A 23,396-nucleotide genomic window follows, 5' to 3' on the forward strand; every position below is an offset into this window, starting at 1 on the left:
ATATTTTTTCAAATCATGCCTGCTCGCAATTGTATTTATTTATTCCACCATCCTCGGCTTGATTTTCTTTTTCACAGGCAAACTCTTGGAACATTTTGTTGTTCAAAAATCTTCAAACAACCCCCCCCCCCCCCGATATTTAACCCTAGTATCAGACAAAAATCACGACCAAAATATGGGGTGGAAAGTTTTTAAAAAGACTTATAGCCAAGACGGAGTCAGCTTGGACTCTCTGTTGTGCCGCGCAACAAAGTAAACGCATTCACTGACGTTTTTTCAGACAGAACACCCATCAAAGGCCATCAAACAATCGCACAAATCAAACAAAAGATTCAATTTGTATCCTTTTTGTAACAAATAATTACGTGTGCAGAATTTCTCTACAGACGGATTTATGGAAACACACTGAAAACATTCATCATTCCAGCGAGATATACATGTATACTGGAGACTGTAAAATGAAATGACAGAAAAACCGCAACCGTCTTTCTAGGGTTACCTGGTTCGTTCTCAGGAAAAGGACCTATTTCCAAGGAAAAACTACATGGTCACATAGCCAACTTTGCGATAAAAGCCGAGGCAATCACCAGGTGTAATTTCATTACTGCGCGAAGGACAGCATATTGTTTATTGTCCTCAAACAAATGCCTGAATATCGGTCTTTTACATAGTGTCTTTAGGTGTCCGAAACATATCAGCTGCGTTGAAGTCAGGCGAGTAAGTTGGCGTGAAAATGTACTGTATTCCCATGTGATCTGAGAATTGTGCCGAAAGTTCACCTCCACGATTGTTGGACAATTGTCAACAATGACGACGTCGCCAACCATGAGCGAAGGAGTACCATCGTCCATTACCGAATTTGCTGCCTAGAAACGAATCAGTGTCAGACGCCCCATCCACTACGTTTGCATGACAAATGCCCGCATGGGCGCTGACAAGTAGATTCAGCGTTACATTTGGTTGTTTAGCGTACCGCTGTATTTCAACACAGCGAGTGCCGATAGCTGCATGTCCGTACAGGCTATTACAAACTCCCGGATAACTAAATCCTGATTCGTCAAAAAAGAGAGAGTAAGAGATGGCATTCAATTATTGAGTCGATGGTGAAAAAATACGATGGGTTTGAAAACAAAAAATACGGTAAATCCTGTACAGAAAGAGCTTGAACGGCGCGGTATCACATTTCCTGCGCCCGAATCTACATAAACGCCCGATCGAGGAGGGGGGTGATGTTAGCTTCAGCGAAAGTGGGATAGCGTCAACCGAACAATCTCCGCAGCACGCAGCTCAATTTAGATTACTGCCTTCGTATTGCCAGTACTACACACCTTATCCGTATTATTCGATACAACCTTCATCACCGTACGTCTATTATCAACGTCCATATGAAATTCCAACAATAGCGAGCACACTGTCACCGACTGTGACCGACGCTTTGACCCCTCTCGCGCCGAACACATCAGCAACTAGAATCCGTACCGACGAATGGATCCCACCTATTCTCAAAGAACCTCCACCATCGTATCCACAAACACCTTGAATTGCAAGGAACACGACTGGTATTGTCAGGCTTACGAACTTCTTGACATTTTCTTGCATGTTCTTGTTTTAAAATTTTAGTGTTTCCATAGACTCTATCCATGCTTAGGGTCAATTTTCCCCCAAAACGGAAAGCCTTCGTTCTGAGTTGGATAAAATTGTTGGAATATTGAAATTTAACCTTTTTCATTAGTTTTTGTTCTAGACATGTAGGATATGTTTATCTAACATCCATGATGAAATCAACACGTTCAAAACAGTCCTGATAACGCCAGCACGCCTTATCAACAAAAAAGATTTCATGATATTTGCTACATTGTCTGTATGTTTTGTCTGTAAAAACGTCAGTGGCTACGTTTGTTTTGTTGCGCGGCACGAGAGAGAGTCCACGCTGACTCCGTTTTGGCCGTATTATTCTGATTATTCATGGGGCAAGCGCACAGTACTCGGTGACCTGGGACTGACCTTGCACAAACTAGACATGCACTTACGGCAAAGCGAACAGTCATTCTAGCTATTCAATTGACACGTGTGGTATTCGTTACACTGTAGCACTTCATTGTAACTTGAGAAGTATTGGTATCATGTATCTCCACGATCGGGATATTGATGACACAACTATCAGTTGTCAAAAAACAATTTAAGATGGTTAATAGTATCCAGGCCAGTTCACTTTATAGTGTCTGCAGATTCAATTATTAGAAGTTAGTCTGACAAAAAAATTAAATGCAAACCCTATAAAGTTAAGAGCTGATATAAATTTAATACGCGATTTGTCACTTAGAATATACATTTTATTTGTGATATTCATGGATGAGCCACACTATGAATTGATCAACTCACTGATTTTTGCACAAGGGTTCCCAAAGCACGCATATACATCTGCTGTGCGGGAGTGAATGACATGGTGGTTATCAAATTAAACTGTTACTTTAGAGGGGTCGCAGTCAGAAAAAATGTAACAACTGTAAGCTCGGTTATTGAACCAGTCTTTTTTTGCGATTGGGGATTTGGCCGAGCGGTTTTGTCTATGGCTTCTCCGCTAGGTGACTGGGTACCGTACGTTGTGAGTTCGAACCCGATTGAAACCACCGTATTTAACAAGCCACTGTGATAATATTCCCTGTTACATTGTAAAGCTATTACTTAGAAATTTCGACAGCATCGGGTACATAGAGCGAGCACTGGTCCCCACGGAGCCCGCCTTGTTACTATTGTTACGTGCAGAGAAAACGAACAAAAGGGTGAACTCAGCAGTTTACGTTTAAACAAAATTTATTACGAAAACAAAACTAATTGCTAAGTCAGGGATAGAGTACAAGCTTTAAGAGTGTACAGATTACTTATCTCAGCTGGGACGGCAAAGCTCCAGTCTCAGAGTTGTAACAGTCAGTCGGATGAATGAACAGTCCTTTGGCTTGCAGGCTTGAAGCTGCACAAAGTCCACAGTATAAATCCAGCGTTGACAGTGAAGGTCTTGAAAAGTCTTGAGAATGACTACTGCTGGAGTTTAGTAACACACAAGAGACACGATCCCAAAAGTCTGACTGGAAGCTGTGCACGTCCCTTTTATAAGGCATATAAGAACAATCTAGAACTTTTATTGACATGCTAATTACTGTTCTAAAATTATCTCCCTTACACAACTAATCAACTTTCCAGAACATTCCAAACATGACTAATTGAATTCAAGGTTGTGAGGTCATCAAGGGCAGTGACCTTGAGAATGTTCTAGACTAATTGAACTCAGGTCATGATGAGTGTGGGGGGAATGACCTACATAACACACCCCCTCTTCAAAAAAAAAAGAAAATTTTTCAAAGAAAAATCTTTCTTTTACAAATGTAATCTTGAAAAGGATTTAAGTACTCAAATTTTGTTTTACTCTTAAGTAAAGTTTCTTGAAAGTGAACAACAATAAAATTTCTTGAAAGTGAACAACAATGAACTCTAAATACGAGAGAGACAGTCTGCAATTAAATTGTCTCTGCCTTTGATATGTCTAATGTCAAGATTAAACTCCTGTAACATTAAACTCCATCTTAGCAATCTCTGATTTTTGCCTTTAAATTTCTGCAGAAAAACAAGAGGGTTGTGATCAATATGAACCACTATTGGCTGATTTGAAGAAGTAACATAAACTTCAAAATGCTGTAAAGCTAATATCAAAGATAAACACTCTTTTTCAATTGTAGAGTAGTTTCTCTGAGATTGTTAAATTTGCGTGAAAAATAGCAAACAGGATGATCTATACCATGACTATCCTCTTGCAATAAAACAGCACCAGCAGCCGTATCACTAGCATCTACAGCTAATTTGAATGGCAAAGTGAAATCTGGTGCAGACAACACTGGGCACTTTGCAGTATGGCTTTAAGTGTATCAAATGCCTGTTGGCATTGCTCTGACCAAACAAACTTTACTTTCTTTTTAAGTAAGTTAGTCAAAGGCTCAGTAATTGTGGAGAAATTTGGACAGAATTTTCTGTAGTAACCAGCCATACCGAGAAAGCGCATCAGTTGTCGTTTGCAGTTTGGTATGGGAAAACTTGAAATGGCACTGATTTTGGCATCAACAGGTTTACCTCACCCTGTCCTACAGTATGTCCGAGGTAAGTTACCCTAGCCCAACCAAACTCAGATTTGGCAAGGTTGACAGTCAACATTGCTTTGCTCAGTCTCTCAAAGAACTTCCGCATGAGCTTGATGTGTTCCTCCCAGGTGTCACTATACAGGACGACGTCGTCAACGTAAGCTGCACACCCGTCTAGCCCGGATATGACGTCGTTGATCATCCGTTGGAACGTTGCCGGAGAGTTCTTCATTCCGAATGGCATCACCTTGTACTGGAACAATCCGTCTGGTGTAACAAAGGCGGATATTTCACGAGCACGATCCGTCAGAGGGACTTGCCAAAATCCCTTCAGTAGGTCAAATTTCATCACATACTTGGCTTTTCCCACTCGGTCGATGCAGTCATCAATCCTCGGGATTGGGAAAGTGTCTGTCTTTGTTAAAGTGTTGACCTTCCTAAAGTCCGTGCACATACGATAACTGTGATCTGATTTGGGAACAAGTATGCACGGCGAACTCCAGTTACTTTTACTGGGTTCAATAAAGTCATTGTCCAGCAGGTATTTGACTTCTTCCTGGAGATATTTCGCTTTTGTTGGATTCAGTCTGTATGGATGTTGTTTTACAGGCTTACTGTCCCCAACATCAACGTCGTGATAGATGACGTTTGTCCTCGTTGGAACATCTTGAAACAGGTGTTATATTCATGGAGCAGTTCTTTCACCTGTTGTTGTTGTTCTGGCTGGAGGTGTGCCAACTTTGTAGACTCCAGCTTCTCCAGGATTTCTGAGTTCTGAAGCTTGACCGAGCCCAGCTTTGAGTTTAGAGTATTTTCACTCAAGTCAGTTTCAGTATCACTATCTTCATAATGGTTTGAACTGACTGCACTGACAGGCTGAGTTATAGTAGGATTATCCCTATCAAATATGGCTTAAGCATATTTATGTGACATAGCTGTTTTTGTTTTCGCCTGTCAGGTGTTGTTATGATGTAATTTAAATCACTCAATTTCTTATCAATTAGATATGGCCCAAGTAACGAGCATGGAGTGGTTTGCCAGGAATTGGAAGTAGAACAAGAACTTTTTGACCTGGTTCAAACTTCCGTTTTGAGGTGCTTTTATCATATTTGGTTTTCATTGACTGCTGAGATGACTCAAGATTTTCTCTGGCTAATTCACATGCTTTAGAGAGCTTTGTACGAAAATCTGAGACATATTGCAAAATATTCAGACAATCATCATCGTCTGATAGGAATTTCTCTTTAACGAGCTTAAGTGGGCCACGGACTGTATGTCCAAATACAAGCTCAAATGGGCTAAAACCAAGAGACTCCTGAATTGACTCTCTAACAGCAAAGAGCAAAAAATGAATTCCTTCATCCCACTGCTTCTCTGTGTCAAAACAGTAGGTCCTAATCATGTTTTTCAAAGTTGATGAAATCTCTCAAGAGCACCCTGACTTTCTGGATGATAGGCGGATGACCTATACTGTTTAATGCCTAGCTGATCCATTACTTGTTGAAAAATACCAGACATAAAGTTGGAGCCTTGATCGGACTGGACACATTTAGGGAGGCCAAATAAAGTGAAAAATTTGACTAAAGCTCTCACTATAGTCTTTGTCTTTATATTTCTCAGTGGTATGGCTTCTGGGAACCGAGTTGATGTACACATTATTGTCAGCATGTACTCATTTCCTGATCTTGTTTTTGGTAGGGGCCCAACACAGTCTATTAGAATCCTACTAAATGGTTCTTGAAATGCAGGAATTGGCTGTAAAGGGGCCTTTGGAATGGTCTGATTTGGCTTCCTACCATTTGACATGTGTGACAAGTTTTACAGAAATGTGCTACATCCTGCCTGAGATTAGGCCAATAAAAGTGACTGAGAATTTTATGATACTTTTCCTGACTCCTAAGTGACCAGCCCAGGGGGTTTCATGGGCCAGGCGCAATATTTCAGCACGGTAGGGCTTTGGAACCACAATTTGATGTTTTATAGCCCAATCGTCATCAACCAAAACGTCTGGAGGTCTCCATTTACGCATGAGAATACCAGATTTTGTATAATAGGAAACAGAGCTATCTGAAGTTTTACCTTCATCATCTACCCTGTCAAACAAAGACAAAATATCTGGGTCTTTGTGTTGTTCTGCAATGAGATTTGATCTAGAAAATGTCTGACTTTGGTCAGCAGAAGTTTTACTGGAAGTTTCAAATCCACGAGGGATAACGGAATGATCCGTGTCAAACACCTGACTGAGAAAGGTGTCATTTAAGTCAACATCTGTGACATTATTTTTGAGAGTATTTTGATTCTCGGAAGTTTTCTTTGACATGGCTCGAGTAATGGCACATGAAGGAAATAAATCGGGTATCTCTTGTTCATTGGCTCTGGATCCTGATCTAAACTAGGATTATCAGTCACAAGTGGATTAGTAATGACCTTGTCCCCAGCAAGGTCGTTTCAAGAAGAAGGTGAATCCCTTCAAAAGGCAAAAAAGGCCTAATACCTAAAGCCACAGGTCCAGAAACAAAGTCCGAAGACAAATAGACATTATGGAGAGGAACAGGAATGTAGTCATTACAATCTACCCCCTTAATAAGAACTTTAGAACCTGAAAATGACTTTTCAGAAAACGGCAGGGTATCTGCCAACAAAGAGACTGGGAAGCCCCGGTATCTCTTAAAATTTTGACAGGGGTAGCGGAAGAGAAATCACTAGAAAGTGATATAAAACCATTATGAATAAATGGCTCGAAAATACCCATAATGCTATCTTGAGAAGAATTGACCTTGACCTCATTAATTGGGGATAAGAGGGGTTTAACCTCAGAAAATGTGTTGTACACATTATTAGACTCTAATTGAGTTGATGAAGAAATAAAGCCGGTTGGCTTAGATCCACTTTGACCACTTTGACCTTCACGTTTTCTTTTCAATTTGAAACAATCTGACATTAAATGGCCGTCTTTCTTGCAATAATTACAAGAAAGTGTACCGAACTGTTTGTCAGAAGGAGATTGAGACTTGGTCTGTAGAAGGAGATTGAGACTTGGGATCTGATGATGTTGAAGTGTTACTTGTTATTTGAATTTTGTGAACTGTTGTCATTTGATTTTCTACTGTCCTTTGAGAAATTCTTGGATGAAAAGGAGGAGTTAAATTTACCTGCATTGTTTCTGTATGAAAAGGACTGGGGGTGTTGCTGAGAAATGAAGATTTGTGGGTCAATGAATAATCATCGGCCAAACGTGCAGCAACCTCCAATGTATCTGCCTTTTGTTCATTGATAAACGTCTTGATGTCACTCCGGATGCACCTCTTAAATTCCTCAATCAAAACAAGCTGTCGTAATTTGTCATAATTCTGACTGACCTTTTCAGAAGAGCACCAACGGTCAAACAGTTGTTCTTTTGTTCGAGCAAATTCAACATAAGTTTGATCCTTCACCTTCTCACAATCCCTAAATTTCTGACGGTAAGCTTCAGGCACCAACTCATAGCCCTTGAGAATTAATTCCTTCACAGAATCATAATTTGAAGCCTGCTCTACTGACAACTGAATGTAAATTTCTCTGGCTTTACCCACCAAAGCACTCTGCAAAAGCATAGACCAGGACTCCTTAGGCCAATTCAGACTCTGAGCAACTTTCTCAAAATGAAGGAAATATTTATCAACATCCTTTTCTTGGAAAGGGGGAACTAACCTGAAATGTTAGTGATGTCAAACTTGTCTGAAGGGAAGAATTTTCCTGACTGTCCAAGCTCTAAACGTTTTATTTCTAACTGCAGTCGGTGTTCTGCTAATTCTCTTTCCTTTTCTTTTTCCTCTCTTTCTTTCTCCCTTTGTCTTTCTTCCATTTGCAATTCTTTTTCTTTCATTTCCAATTCCCTCTCTTTCTGTCTTTCTTCCATTTCTAACTGCATTTGTATTTTTTCTTTTTCGAATGCCTGTCTCTCCTTTTCCATTTGTAATTCTTTTTCTTTTTCTAATGCCAATTTTTTTAGCTCGAAATCTGCCTGTATTTCCAATTCTAATTTTTTGAGTTCGAAGGAAGACTCAGGCTCATAATCTTTTAAGGCAGACTCCTCAAAATGGCCAGAATTAACTAAATGTTTTGCAATCTTGAACTGTATTTCTCGCTTGCGCATAGATCTTTTGACATCTACTTTAAGGAAATTGGCCAGTGCTATGAGGTTGTCTTTTCTGAGGGAATTAAATGTGTCCTGATCAAGGTCATCCATAAATTCGTCTGGTTTAAATTCCGCCATGATTGAATTTCGCTGAGTTCACAGTATACAGTAGTTTTGAAAAGGTAGGCAAAATGTTGTCAAACGGCTCAAAATGTTCGTCTCCCGGACGAGCCCCCAATTTGTTACGTGCAGAGAAAACGAACAAAAGGGTGAACTCAGCAGTTTACGTTTAAACAAAATTTATTACGAAAACAAAACTAATTGCTAAGTCAGGGATAGAGTACAAGCTTTAAGAGTGTACAGATTACTTATCTCAGCTGGGACGGCAAAGCTCCAGTCTCAGAGTTGTAACAGTCAGTCGGATGAATGAACAGTCCTTTGGCTTGCAGGCTTGAAGCTGCACAAAGTCCACAGTATAAATCCAGCGTTGACAGTGAAGGTCTTGAAAAGTCTTGAGAATGACTACTGCTGGAGTTTAGTAACACACAAGAGACACGATCCCAAAAGTCTGACTGGAAGCTGTGCACGTCCCTTTTATAAAGGCATATAAGAACAATCTAGAACTTTTATTGACATGCTAATTACTGTTCTAAAATTATCTCCCTTACACAACTAATCAACTTTCCAGAACATTCCAAACATGACTAATTGAATTCAAGGTTGTGAGGTCATCAAGGGCAGTGACCTTGAGAATGTTCTAGACTAATTGAACTCAGGTCATGATGAGTGTGGGGGAATGACCTACATAACACTATGGCAACTATAGTAGCAGTGTTCCACTGAGACAGAACAATCTTCATAATCCTTTGTCTTTTCATAGGTACTTTGATTGACAAGAGTAACAAACTAGAAGTTGCGTAGGCCTATAGTGTTTGTAATGTCTGACACTGACGACCTGCCACACACACACACATACATTTGTGATTTTACTCAAAATAGCGGCTACCATTCATCAGTACGGACGACGTACGTCACTTGGTTACGCAATATTCGTCCTTCACGAACGCTTATATGAACAAAGTTATGCAGATTGAATATTGAAAAATCTTCCATTGGTAGAGAGATGGGGATTAACCCTGTAAGTGCCAGTTTTTGATACGAAATATCTACAACTTGTAGACAATTTTTTCAGATTCAGACAATTTTTTTCAGGTTTTTCGAAACATTTTGATGAAAAAACTGTAGCCAATGAAAAGTTATATTCCTTTGCTCTTAAATTATCAAAACAAATACCAAAACACATCGTAAAATCCAGTGAAAGTTGCACTGAAATTTTAGCGGAAAAAAGTACATCACTCAAAGGGTTAAAATCAGATGCGTCCACTTTTTTCAACCAATGAATGTTTCGGCTAATCTCACCCTCACGAATAATGGTCGGTCCCTTCATGTAAATCACTTTCTTTCGAGACTGTTCAACGCTTTCCGGCTGTGGCGTACACCTGACGCCATCCGTCGGAATGACTTGCAAAATAATAGCATGTAAATGCTGACCAACCACCATCCCAACCACCATCAAGCTCCCCACGCTGGCCATTTCAGCTTCGACTTCTTCAGTTTCTGGGTTTCTACTGCCGAAGCTTTTTCACTCACAATCACATGCGTCACAAATTAAAAAAACAATCACAGACTAGACTCCTAGGATCCGAAAATCCATCCAAGTGTATAAAGGCCAAATTTTCGACTGTCCATTGAATCAGAAATATAAGTTTTCAACTTACGTATCCAAAAGCTTTGTTTTGTTGTATACCTTTAGGCATAGTTTTCCTAGGGCCTATTATCCAACACAAAATGGCGCTTTAAAAACATGTTCACGCATCATAATACTGTCAATTATGTTCGAGCAGGGCGGACAATAACCAACCGTAAACTGTGCGTAACCTTGTGACACGGTCCCTCAACAAAATTTTGTGGAGGGACCGTGCTTGTGAGGTGAATACGTGAAGTCAGTAATTATGTTGAAATTTTAGTCTTTCTTGCCACCGTGGCTTCTTGCTTTCCGTAATTTTATGACTGTTGAATGTCTTTGCAGTCCAACAGAGGATCTGCCAGTTTTAATAGTGTTTGAGCGCGAACTTGTTTAGCTCGGAGCTCGGTTGCCTGTTTTCTAAAAGTCCGCTCTGCACCTACACGCCCCGTAGACGTGTGTATATACGGGCGCAGAGCGGAATTTTAGAAAACATTTGACTGTGATTCTTGTAGAGGCGAGAGTTTGAAACAGAACGACTGCCTTATGTACCATGTAGTACCATACCGTGCACGCGTGGGAGTAGAAAGCGGAGCTACCTCGATGCTGATAGTAAATACAACTTAAAAGTTAGTGCACTGGTTAACAAGTCAGACATTAATTAAATCCTTCAGAAATAGGCTACTCTACCAGTACCATTTTCGTTTGGTTTTCGGTCGATATTCCACTTCTATACTCTCCATATTTCTCCTAAACCTCCAGCTCAGCTCCGGTAACCTTAATTCCGCTGTTTGCTGGAAGACGGTGGTCAACCTTTACAAGAGCGACATTGAACACTTCAGTTAATGTTGCTGACCTGTGTGATTGACCTCAACTGATGTCGTGGATGGCGCGGGATCTCGCGCCTGTCGCGCGTAACCTTTGGAGGCTCTCTCTCTGCATGGCGACTTGCAGAGCTGTTTTGAACAAAGGAAGTGCGCTCGGAGAGTATGAAATTTTACATGTATAAAGCAGAAAATTATTTTGTGATATCATATATACGCAATATTCTAACCGTCTGTGTTTCGACCAAGGTGCTATTTTGGCCGTGTTGACAAACAAAACTGGTACGGTAGACGATTTAATTGCAAATGAATGAAGGGATTGTAGAACGATAAGGCCTATTATAGCAATTGGACCGCCATACAACTGATATAAGATTAAGATATATCTCAACACGCTGATTGTATGGGAACATCAACCATTTCTTTGTAACGGGACAAGTATCATGAATATCGTCTCGTTAAAGATCGAAATCTTCAGCGATCCGGATATTCTCGACAATACAAGCTATTAAAGTAAATCTTGAAAAGGGCAAATACGTTCTTTTGGCTGATGTCTCATGGAGCAAAACGGTTTCACAATCTAGAATGGGGTGCGATTTGATTTTATTAGCTACTATAGACTATAGTCTATAGAAGCTATTGGGATGGGTATCCGTCCGGCGTCCGTCGTCAGTCTGTATGTATGTATGTATGTATGTATGTATGTATGTATGTATGTATGTATGTCCGTTTGTGAGGCGTCCGTCCACTCAAATATCTTGAGAACCGCAGTACTTGCTGATTTGATATTTGTTGTGTAGATTAAAAATATGATTTTGAGAAACTATTTTTTTTAATTTTTTGATATTGTTGAAAATAGGCAAATTAATGCCAAAAAAGGTGTTTTTGGTAAAAAATCTTCTTCTTCATAACCGCTGGTCAGATAGCTTTGTTATTTGGTAGACAGGTCCCCAGGGATAACCCAACTTAGATTTGTTCAAATTGTGATGAAATATGCAAATGTGTATTTTTAAGGAATTTTTTGTCATTTTGGTCAAAATTTGACTTACATTGTATGTAATTCTTGTACTGTATAAACCCTATCAATTCACCCAGAAAAAAATAATTAATATGATTTTAAATAATTGAATTAATTAGGAAATCATCAAAGCCAAAATAATTTTAGTGTGGAATTATCAGAAAGTTCATTTTTTTTTGACAGTTCATAGTGAAATGCTTACCATCTTGGAGGATTAAAACATGTAAAGGCAACTTTCCTGAATCCCAAGTTTGATATATTCTGAACCACCATTTATGTTATCTAAAAGAATCGCTCATAATAGTTTGTCATGATAGGGTGGTCAAATAAATAGAGATAGAGAAAGTTCTAATTTCCATTTATGGTTGACTTGGTAAGGATAAAATAAGATTACTTTTTGAGGAAAAAAATAGAGTGGTCAATTAAAAGAGTGGTCAAAGTGATAGGGTTTTTATGGTAAAGCTGAGCTGTAAGATTCCTCGTGCTATTTATAGCAACTATGCAATCTGTGTAAACAGTGCAATGAAAGTGTAACATGATTCCTTAAATGCTTTTGATGACCTTGAACTTCTTAAGTTACAAACATTTGTCTCTTCAGTGTGCTTTCTCTGAGTACGTACTGTCTCAACTTATTCAACAGAACTTACTTACAATGTTAATTTGAAAGTTAAAATATGCTTGGTTAATAGGATGAAAATACTGATATTAAAAGATAACCTGCTCAAGATTCTTTATAACCTGACAGATACGCTGATTTTTATGACGTAAATCTTGATTTAAGCAAGTCTTGTTTACTTTAATTAGAATGTAATTAACTCTCGTTTATTTGCTATTATAGACTAATATAGTCTCATGAAATATGCAAATCTGTATTTTTACGGAATTTTTTTCCCTTTTTGGTCAGGCCATCCTGAAATGAGCTATCAAAGATATCCACCTTCTTCATCAATACATGTGCACAAAAGGTTATTCTCTACATAACACAGCAGAGCTCTGTCAACTGTTGAGTCGCTTGTTTTTTTCAAAACCGCTGGTCAGACCGCTTTAATATTTGGTTTACATGTCCCTAGGATGACCTTAGTGAGATCATTTCATACAGTCAGGAAATATTTATTTTGTATCCATGTCTATAGTAGCTTCAGGGACTTTGGCCCTATGTTGACTACTAGCGCAACAGTCCTGTTTAGGCCTATATTTACAACCGAAAACAGCGGCGATTATAAAAGAACGCCACCGAGCAATTGCAACAAGCGTTGACATCCACAAACTTTGTATTGATCGTCGGACATCTCTAAAAAATTGCGGCGTCACAAACCAGACTTTCTCTTTCACATTGCCATCATCTTTTCGCACAAGGATGTTCTTTTCAGCTTTCTCGTCGAAATACATTCTGAGATTTTCGCTCTTTGTATCAGCTCCAGTCTGTTCATCACTAATGTTAATAATTCCATGCATATCACAGAGGAGCCAGGATATATAAACAGAAAATAAATAAACAAACAAACCAACAAACAAATAGATGTAAAAGAGAATAAATTGAATGAGAATTAAAGTAATTGCTGAACAACACAACATATATATTCAAGATGCGACGTTATCATCGCTATACTCACTGAGGAGTTTTGTGTGTAGAGATACTGACGTCGTATTTTGAATAGGTTGCATGCGTTGTTCAGTCAATTATTTCTATTCTTATGCAATTTTATTGCTTTCTCTTATATTTAAGTATTTATTTATTTGTTTATCCTGGCTTCCCTGTGTGCAAATAAGGTTCGCCGTATCCCCTTTTTTGGACTTTGACGTGTCTCTGTGTAAGGTGATGGCATATGCGACCTCAAACATGTCCCAAAATGTTTAAAATGCAGTAAGATAGGGAGTTAAACTCATCTCTTACAATACCTCCCCTTTCATTACATGGGGCGCTTTTGGAGTCGTGTGGACATTGTTGAGGTTCTACTAATTGCTGTTTTTATGGTAATATGAGCCTCGAGAATGAAAGACAAACCTTTGCTCAAACTTTCGTCAATGAAACTTTCGACCATTCTCTTACCAAAGTAAAAATAAAAATCAGGGGTCACTATGCAAAATTTGGTATTAGAGAGACAAATTTCCTATAATTTCCTGATTTTTGAATTCAAAATGACCGCCATCCATGTGTTAACTCTATGGTGACAAATTAAATTTTTGGTTTTCCAAAAAACTAAGACGGTGAAAAGTTTTTATTCTTGATTTTATTCTTGATTTTGAAATAGAAGGGTAGAAAGATTCCTCAGGGAAAGTTTGAGCAAAATTTTAAGTCTTTCACTTTCGAAGCGCATATTACATTTAATCCGCCCAGTCTTTATTCGGTTCTGGAAGACATTTTGATTTGCTGATTCAACTCGTCATTGAAACGACTTCAGTATACGAAACGTCTCAACATTTTCATATCGTGGTGTGATTACACTTTTTTTACTCGTTATCGGCTCAAAAAAGTGTTGACATTTCGTTTCAATTAAACGCTGAAACTTTAAGTTCAGGCAAACATGGATACGGTGAACAAAAACTCTACCGGCATATTGCTTGTAAATATTTGATGAATCATTTTACGTCAGTACGCCCAGTCGGTTCTCTGATTTACAGAATATATAACCGGCAACAAAACATTGATAAATGTTTCTGCCTGATGTCGTTTCAGAGAGAGAGAGAGAGAGAGAGAGAGAGAGAGAGAGAGAGAGAGAGAGAGAGAGAGAGAGAGAGAGAGAGAGAGAGAGAGAGAGAGAGAGAGCGCAACGACGGTACTCAGTTGTATATTTTGTCACCTCGGTCACGTGATCAGAAAGTTCAAATTATATCGGTATATATTTTACATGTGTTATATGCATTAGTCAGACTAAGAAAAAAGCAACATCTCTGAGAAGTATGTGGCTCGTTTATATAGTGCAGCACTAATAACGCAAATTCGGCGTGGTGCGCACAGTTTACCTAAATTGTACATTCATTGGACTGGTCACGTGGACTATTGCGATTACCTGTCCTTTGTTACACCCTTTCTTTATGTCACGTCTACCGTAAGTCAATCAAAGCCCGCAAAGTTTCGCAACATAAGATGTACAGCCTGTTGTAAGACCTATACATTCTCACTCAAACCAAATATGGCTAACCCAAGTCCTTTTTTTTCCTGAATGACAAAAATAGAAGACTCCACTCGCAGGACTGTGGTCAAACATAGAAACACACAGTGCAGCAGAGTGGCACAACTGGCACCCGACAAAGCCTAGTCCGAAAGCGTGTACGCGTGCGGGCGATCTTTCTTCCAGCCATATTGACATTTTGGCCTACCATAGACCAGAAGAAAATTCCTATTAATATCAGAATATATTATCTTGCCATTTACATGTATGTGTAAACTAATGAATACTCCGGGCTACTCAAGACAATATGTCAGCATAAATCAGAACCGGCTAAAATATCACTTAGTGTTCAATGTAACGGAACGACACAGGATTTGACGCCTGTCAAAAATACGTCAAATCCAACGTTGTTCCGTTATAACTTACATAGAACGCAAGCCCATATATTTTAACTTCAATAATAAATCATCTGATTATCGACGTCACCATATATAGGTGCTGACACATCTATAGCTAATACATCTACGTACGTCAAACACTTGTCACATACGGGGGACTTTAACCTGTTATTCTACCGGACTGTTCGTAACATCAAAGAAAAACCCCGTATCACTTTTAACATACACTACTAAATAACAGGTCTACCATAAAGATTTTGACACGCTTGACGGACACATCGTCCCCTACCTTGTGCTGTAAAGCTGTTTGCGGTATGATCGTTTGCCATCTTCGACCGATCTCGGGTCAGTCACATGTATCTCCGTCTGGCCCGACTCCCTCATTTCAACCCGATGTGGTACTGGCTCGCTCTTCTTTGTACCTTTCGCCATTATTGAACCTGACTCTGTCCCCGCGTATTCCACAGTGAACACGACCTCTTGGAACGTCCGGTGCAATATTTGCTAATCCATATTTGCCACAGGAAGCATTATCACGCGAAAATGTAATAATCTTTGAATCATCTGCCCGTACATCCAAATTCCGTTCGACCCGAGCCGCGCGAAACACTGACTGTGCCGTCCACCAATTTACAATTCGCAGGTGAGCAGGCTGTGACCTGGTGCCATGATGGACGGTCCACGGTGTAGGTAATCTTTATCTCTCTTTGCGTTGTAGACCATTAAACATTAACGCACTGTACATGTTCTACTAGAATACCACAGATAGAACCAATCGGGAGACTTGCCAATGACCCACACACGATGTGATTTTGTACTTTGCCTTGGCGATCAAGAAAATATAGCGTTTTCCACCTGTTTTCCGCAGTACTTTATGAGGTGACTCAACATCAAGCGTTGCATAATAGAGGCTAATACCATTTGGAAACACTGAGGGCTTCGTTGAAAGTTCACAGTATTAAAGACATCTGATTTGTTCAAATATTTGTTATTTGAGTGTATATGATGGCGTGTTCAGAAACCAAAGAGTGATCTGCCCTAGGTTTTAAGTTCATCACACTTCAGAAGAGTGATGGTGGCTTGCTAATCCAGCGGTTTGAAAAATGAATATAGCTTGTGTGTGTAGGATTCTGTTCTGTTACTGATCACTCATGAATAAAAGCTTATGTAGGCCTAATTTATTGTAATGTGGTGTTTTGCCTGTGAGCGCCCGGGGTGTGAGCGTAATAATACATACTTTACAACTCAGCGCACGACTACGAACATATCCTGACATATATATAGTTAAATCTTCTGCTCGTCTTAACTTGCACTGAAGTTGTTTACGTGCAAAAGAGCAAATGGATGTTGCCATGGAAACGCATAAACAAAACCTTTGAAAGAACTTTAAGTTGTAACCACATTTGCAAGTTAGCTCGTCTCTTGCAAGAGTCGGATGAAGTCAGGCCAGCATACTAGCGTTCGGTTAGTCACGGCTACCACAACATACTATGCAATGGTTTGGTTGAATACAATCAACAGGTTGTCGAGTCCACTTCAGGTTAGAAGTTGACAATACGCATGCGCAGGGTATAACTTTATCTTTACATTCCTTTTTACCCGTTGTACAGTAATTAAACATTGTTATATTCTCAATTGTATATAGAGTCATTATTCTAAACAATACCACAGCATGGAGGTCTTTGCGCTACTTTCATGATTACAGGCTTCATTTGCCGGGCAGAGTGCTGGGTCATGTAAGACGCTCACGCAGGGGTACAGACGCTCGAAAACGCAACTTTTTCAATTTTACATATGGATAAACCGAAATAGTTACCGTCGATGAGTTACTAATTTGGTTGCAATCAAACGCTGGCCGTTGGATACCATCACGACCTTCAATTCCCGGAACATTTCACTCAAAAACTGTTATCTTGTAACGATCTCTTTACATGGCCTGAGGCTTTGCAGACGGTACCGCTGAGGACGAGCGATACAGCTAGCCATATATCTGGAGGACGTATTAAAACTTCGGAAAACTGGTCATAGTTTTTCTCAAATCACTTAAAATCAATATATGGATTCAAGTTCATGCAGTGAATGAAATTTTCACATCTCATAGTGCAATAACACAAAATTATCTTACTTTGAACAGTAAAGACTCTAATTTAAATGGAAAAATGTGTGAGTATAAATGGAATCATTTATTTTTACCAAATTTGCCATTATAATATTAAACCCAAAATATCTTAGGTTAAAACATTTGATGTAATCTCTTTGTCACTTTTGTAAAACATAAGTTAGCATCTAAGTTGTATGTATCTTGTACTTTTGAAAAACATTTTTTCGGTAGGTCATCGTGCTCAGCTTTTCATAATTTGGCAAAATGTATCCAGGAATAGCGTTGATCGCGATTTCGGGTTTGTTACTAAATATAGCTGCACGCGCGCGACTTTCGGACAAATATGCTGAAAATATGCTGAAATTCGGACAAATTTTGTCGTTGTATGCGCGGATGTTGTTGCAGTTTGTAGTCTCAATCATCAATTCATACGAATAAGTGTGACGCTAAATAGCCATTCTAACACTCGCAGGTTTTATTTTCGTCTTTCATATAACCTCATTTAGTTAGGTATCATTAGAAAGATAATTTACTAATCTTTAAAATGACATATTGTTACATGCAGTATAGTATTCATGATATATGACAAAAACTTAACCCATATCCCAAAGTTTACATTGAAAATTGCAGTCAAAGCAAAAATCAAATTCTACAAATTTTTTAGCTAGACACAAAACATCTGGCCATTTTTGCGATTAAATCTGTTTTATTTGGTACAGGGACATGTCAGAAATATGAAATAGACTTTTAACAGAAAAAATATTGGGACTCTACAGCTGTAACAGTCATATTTTGAAGGGTAGCGCAAAACCACAGTGTTGCAGATTTGCATGCATTTTTGTTAAACCTGTCTTCATAAAGGTCATCTGCTGAGCATGATTTTGAATATAACCTCACTTGTTAGGTATCATTAGAAAGATAATTTACTAATCTTTAAAATGACATATTGTAACATTATTCTTGTATAGTATTCATGAAATATGACCAAAACTTACCACATACCCCAAAGTTTACATTGAAAATTGCAATCATAGCTAAAATCAAATTCAGACAAATGTTTTAGCTAGACACAAAACATCTGTCCGTTTTTTGCTATCAAATCTGTTTTATTTGGTACAGGGACATGTCAGAAATATGAAATAGACTTTTAACATAAACAATATTGGGATTCTATAGCTGTAACCGGCATATTCTGCGGGGTACTGCAAAATCACATCAGTGCTGACTCATATACGTTTTTGTTAATTTTGTCCCATTGTAGGTCATCTGCTGGGCTTATTTTATTACATAACCATGTTTATTTGGTACCATTAAAAAGGTAATTTAGTAGTTTTTAAAATGACATAGTATTATATATGCCATATCTTATATAGTTTTCATTGAATATGACGAAAACTTGCCCCATACCACAAAGTTTATATCGAAAATTACTTTCGTAGCTATCGTCAAATTCTACCAATTTTCTGGCGAGACATAACAAATAAGGCAATGCTTCATATGAAATCTTTTTATTTGCTACTGGGGAATGTCAGAAATATGAAATAGACTTTTAACAGAAAATATATTGGGACTCTACAGCTGTAACAGTCATATTTTGAAGGGTATCGCAAAATCACAGTATTGCAAACTCGCATGCGTTTTGTTAAATCTGTCTTCTTATAAGTAATCTGCTGAGCTTGATTTTTGACATAACCTGGCTTGTTAGGTATCAATAAAAAGTTAATTTGCGAGTTTTTAAAATGACCTATTGTAATATGCAATATCTTTTTTAGATTTCATGAAATAGGACCAAAGCTTACCCCATACTCCAAGGTTTACACAGCAAATTCTGCAAATCTGAAACTCTACCATTTTTACAATTCATTAACTTTGTATACAAAATGCATTGCTTGTATGCAACCTATGAAATCTGTGTTTTTGTTAATAGAGTATGACACAAATATGAAATTAACTTTTAACAGGAATATAATGTGATTTTGTAGCATTTTGGTTCATATTTGGAAGGGTACCCAGGTATCAGCGCAAATTTGCCGAAACACATACATTTGACATACATTGGTTCCCCCCTCCAAAAATGATCCAAATGACTACTAAATTGTATCATCTTCCCGTTAAAAGTTAATTTTATACTTGTGACATACTTTTGTAACAAATAAATCAGATTTCATACAAGAATTTGCCTTTTGTATTATGTGTACCAAAAAATGGTAGAACGACTAAGGAGACGTTGCAGTAGACGACATTTATGAAAATGAACTCGAAATCCCATGGGCGCGAAAGGACTCATGGGAGGAGCGTGCGTGACGTCATCGGCGAGACACAAACGTGTGTGACTCATATTATATCAACAATTATATCATATTATATCAGTTATTATGATATAATTGTTCCAAAAGATAGCTGTTATTAGGATATTATTGGTTCTGTTGTTTATTGTTCTTTATTGACCAATCATCGACGAAGTTCTTAGCGTGGTACTAGCCCGAATAGCGACTAACAGAATACCTCGCTTACGGTAGCATGCTATGACTGTCTTGTATAGTTCTGCACGTTACAACTTTTTAATGCTCAGTAGCATGAAAAATGAATTAACTGTTGTGCAGTTGGGTGCAAAAATGACTAAAGGAAGAACAAAAACGGTGTTAGTTTTTACCGTTTTCCCACAGATCAGCTGCTTCGAAGACAGTGGCTAAAGAAAGTCCGGCGAGTCGGAGGTATAATAGGGCCTAAAATGTTAAAAACTGTCAAGATACTAAGTTGTGTTCTGCACCTTTCAAAGGTCTGCGAAATCGCCGATATAAAACCGATAAAGATGGGCAATTTTGGGACTACACCTGTCCTGGTAATATTGATACCAGAAGATACTAGAACGACTTCTTGCCTATCGTGTCTTTGCACGCTGAGAAATAGCTGATATTTACCCTATAAATATCGGCAATTGCGAGACTCTAATATCAATACCAGATGATCACACTAGATTTACTTGTACTGTGTCTCGGCACGCCGGGTCTGCAAAATCACCAATATTAACCCGATAAACATCGGCGATTTCGGACTTTAACTCTGATACCAGACGATACTTTGTCAAATCGTGAGTAAATATCCGATGTATATCGGAGATTTCACCACCTAAGGAACATTCATTTTTTCGGGGAGGGGGGGGGGGGGTCGGTGGAATTTGAGCGACAAATGAAATGTAAAAAGCGACCCCCCTCCAAATCAAATTTCTAAAATTGCACACCCCTAAATTCATCAATTGTAAAATGTGACCCCTCAAAAAAATCATCAGATTTGATTCATTGACCCTTCGCACCCTATAGCCCTTCGCTGAAAAATTAGGCCCTTCAAAAGTGTTTGCAAGAAAAAGAGTTACCCACCCCTTGAATTTTCATGCACAAAAAACAGCGACCCTCCCCCAGATGTCACAGTCCGTATCAATAATATCTTAATTGAATTATAATTTCCCATTTGACCTTTGAACTTCAAAGAATCCTTTTTGAACTTTACAAATAATCACTGGGTGAAATTCCAATGTCATATTGGTTTTTCAGATCTGCTCTTTCGAATATAATATTCTCGTCACGTACATTTATATCAATTGTCAAACTTTTTTAAAGCATTGATTTTAATAGCTAGTTTTGTATTGTAAAAAATTTATTCAAAGTTTCCTCACATACCACAATGTAAAGAGAGTCAACATTTTTGGTGAAATTCCAAAATCAAATTTCTTGCACACACATGAACTTGTAATCGCCCTAGTCTAATCAAGAACGTTAATGTCAATAATCAAGAGTCTACAAAAACACAGATTTAGCTAGTTTTGTTTTTAAAAGAAATTATTCATAGCTTCTCAGAGACTACTCATAGATTATGTATGGAGAAACCAAACAACATTTCTGTGAAATTCCAAAGTCAAATTTTTCCATCACTCCATACAGACCTTTGTAAAATTTGACCCCTTCCAATCATTGATTGCAAAATTTGATCCCCCTAAAAAAACGGTTTCGTAAAAGTCAACCCCCTTGATTTCCACCGACCTCCTCCCTGTAAAAAACGAATGCTCCCTAACAGATCTGACCACCCGACTACCTCTGTCCGACTCTTAGTTCAAAATTAGCATCCATGGCCGGAAGTCAAGAATCCTGCATGTTTTACATTATTAAATTTATTCATGCAAGAAGTACATTTCCACATTTAAAGCATTTTTTTTCATTAAATGTCCACACGAAACTTTTATAAACATTACTGGCGGGACTTCGTCGAAAGGGCCGATCAGATCGGGAGTGCCTTGCACGAAATACATTCTTTACATGTAGGCTTAATAAATTTTTACTTGACAATAAGGGCTTGGACAGAGGACCGATCGGACATCATCGGGAGTTTTGGCTGGTCTCCACGAAATACATTCATTACAGCCATAGACGATACTGGATTTTCATTACCGCGGGTAAATATCCAATATAAGCTCATATCGAAGATTTCATCACTTTACAGATCTGAGCAAGCACGACTTCCTCAGTTCGACCCCAACTTCGAAAAACGGACGTTATGATAGATTTGTCACATTGCAGTAAATATTTTGCGATATATATCAGAATTGTTACATATTTCATAATTTTCTCTTGTTGCACTCCTCGATGAACGTTAACTTTCGAAGTTCGATATCGCGATGCTCTTCTGTTTGCATGGCTAGTTTTCGCCCGAGTGCTCTTGGGTTGAATCAGATATTGTAACGATGGCGGCGGTTATGAACGCTTCCCTCGCATATATAGAGAGAATTGGGCTCTGCGTAAATTTACAAGCGCAGCTAAGCACATCGTGTACCTTGGCGAGGTGGTTGTGCTCGAAAAAGTAGATCAATGCAAGTTTTGGATTCAAAATCGGCTGTTGCGGCGGATAAACTGCGGGCCGTATTTCCGAGGTGCTACCAGCGATTTCAGCCGGGTTGTGGTGGGAGGGCCGTATAACGCTGGTAACACCACCCACACAGCCCTGCAATGCAGGCATTGCAGAGCTACGTTGTATATGCGACCGTACACTTCTCAGTAGACACCCATGGTACGTTACTGACATTTGTTTACAGTGTGTTTTTAGGCCGCGTTCAAAAAAAATGGTGAGGGGGGGGGGCTGGAGGAATCGCGATTGAAATCTTTTTTTTTTTTCAGATCCCCCCTCAATACCCTCAAAAATTTTCAAGTCCCCCCCTCAATACCCTCAAAAATTTTCAAGTCCCCCCCCCCAAATTACCATATAGCCGCTTATTTATTAGGAATGCACGCAGAGTTTAAAAAACATGTACGTAATGTGTGGTTCTGCACGCAAATGTTCAACACTACCTCTTATCAGCAGGTTGTAGAGCCATATACCTAGGGCAAGTTCTTAAATTGATTCATTTTTAAATGCATCAGTGAACTTTTTGGATTTCTCAGTCTAAGCCGACTTGAGTTTACCCAACTCTGGCCAATTCAATGGCACCAGCTGAAAAGCACACAAAATCATGAGAGAGTATGAAAATGTGTATTCTTAGCTACGTTTAACCAAATTGTGAAAAAATGAGCACAGTGACCTACCGAATTTTTTTTTCCAAAAGTACAAGACATATACAACTTAGATGCCACTTATAAAATGTTTTACAAAATGACAATATTGGAAGGTTAAAATATTCCATGATATTAATATTTTAATCTCAGAAATTTGGGTGTAATAATGGCAAATTGATAACAAATAAAAGATTCCATTTATACTCACACATTTTTCCATTTAAATTAGAGTCTTTACTGTTCAAAGTTGTACTTTTGTGTTATTGGTACAATGAGATGTGAAAATTTCATTCACTGCATGAACTTGAAATGAATGGTTTTATATATTGATTTTAAGTGATTTTAGAAAAACGGACTTTTCATCGTACATTTGTATAAGATCAAGTATGGTGACCCCATCTTTTTTCTCTA

General features: G+C 38.5%; 1 protein-coding gene across 4 annotated transcripts in view; it reads right to left on the reverse strand.

The window, feature by feature from the left end:
- Positions 1 to 16,034, reverse strand: part of LOC139145021 (glutathione hydrolase 1 proenzyme-like) — a 32,688-nt gene extending 16,654 nt beyond the window's left edge. The window contains exon 1 of one of the 4 annotated variants that reach the window (XM_070715918.1): positions 15,634 to 16,034. In XM_070715918.1, coding sequence (XP_070572019.1) covers positions 15,634 to 15,776 — 143 coding nt within the window. In that variant the 5' untranslated portion in view covers positions 15,777 to 16,034. Of the gene's footprint in view, positions 1 to 10,681; positions 10,878 to 15,633 lie in introns of those variants that run through there. The other 3 variants (XM_070715920.1, XM_070715919.1, XM_070715921.1) reach the window with 3 other exon arrangements.
- Positions 16,035 to 23,396: the final 7,362 nt, after the last annotated feature.

Source organism: Ptychodera flava, chromosome 12 (assembly GCF_041260155.1).
Source record: "Ptychodera flava strain L36383 chromosome 12, AS_Pfla_20210202, whole genome shotgun sequence".
NCBI lineage: Eukaryota > Metazoa > Hemichordata > Enteropneusta > Ptychoderidae > Ptychodera > Ptychodera flava.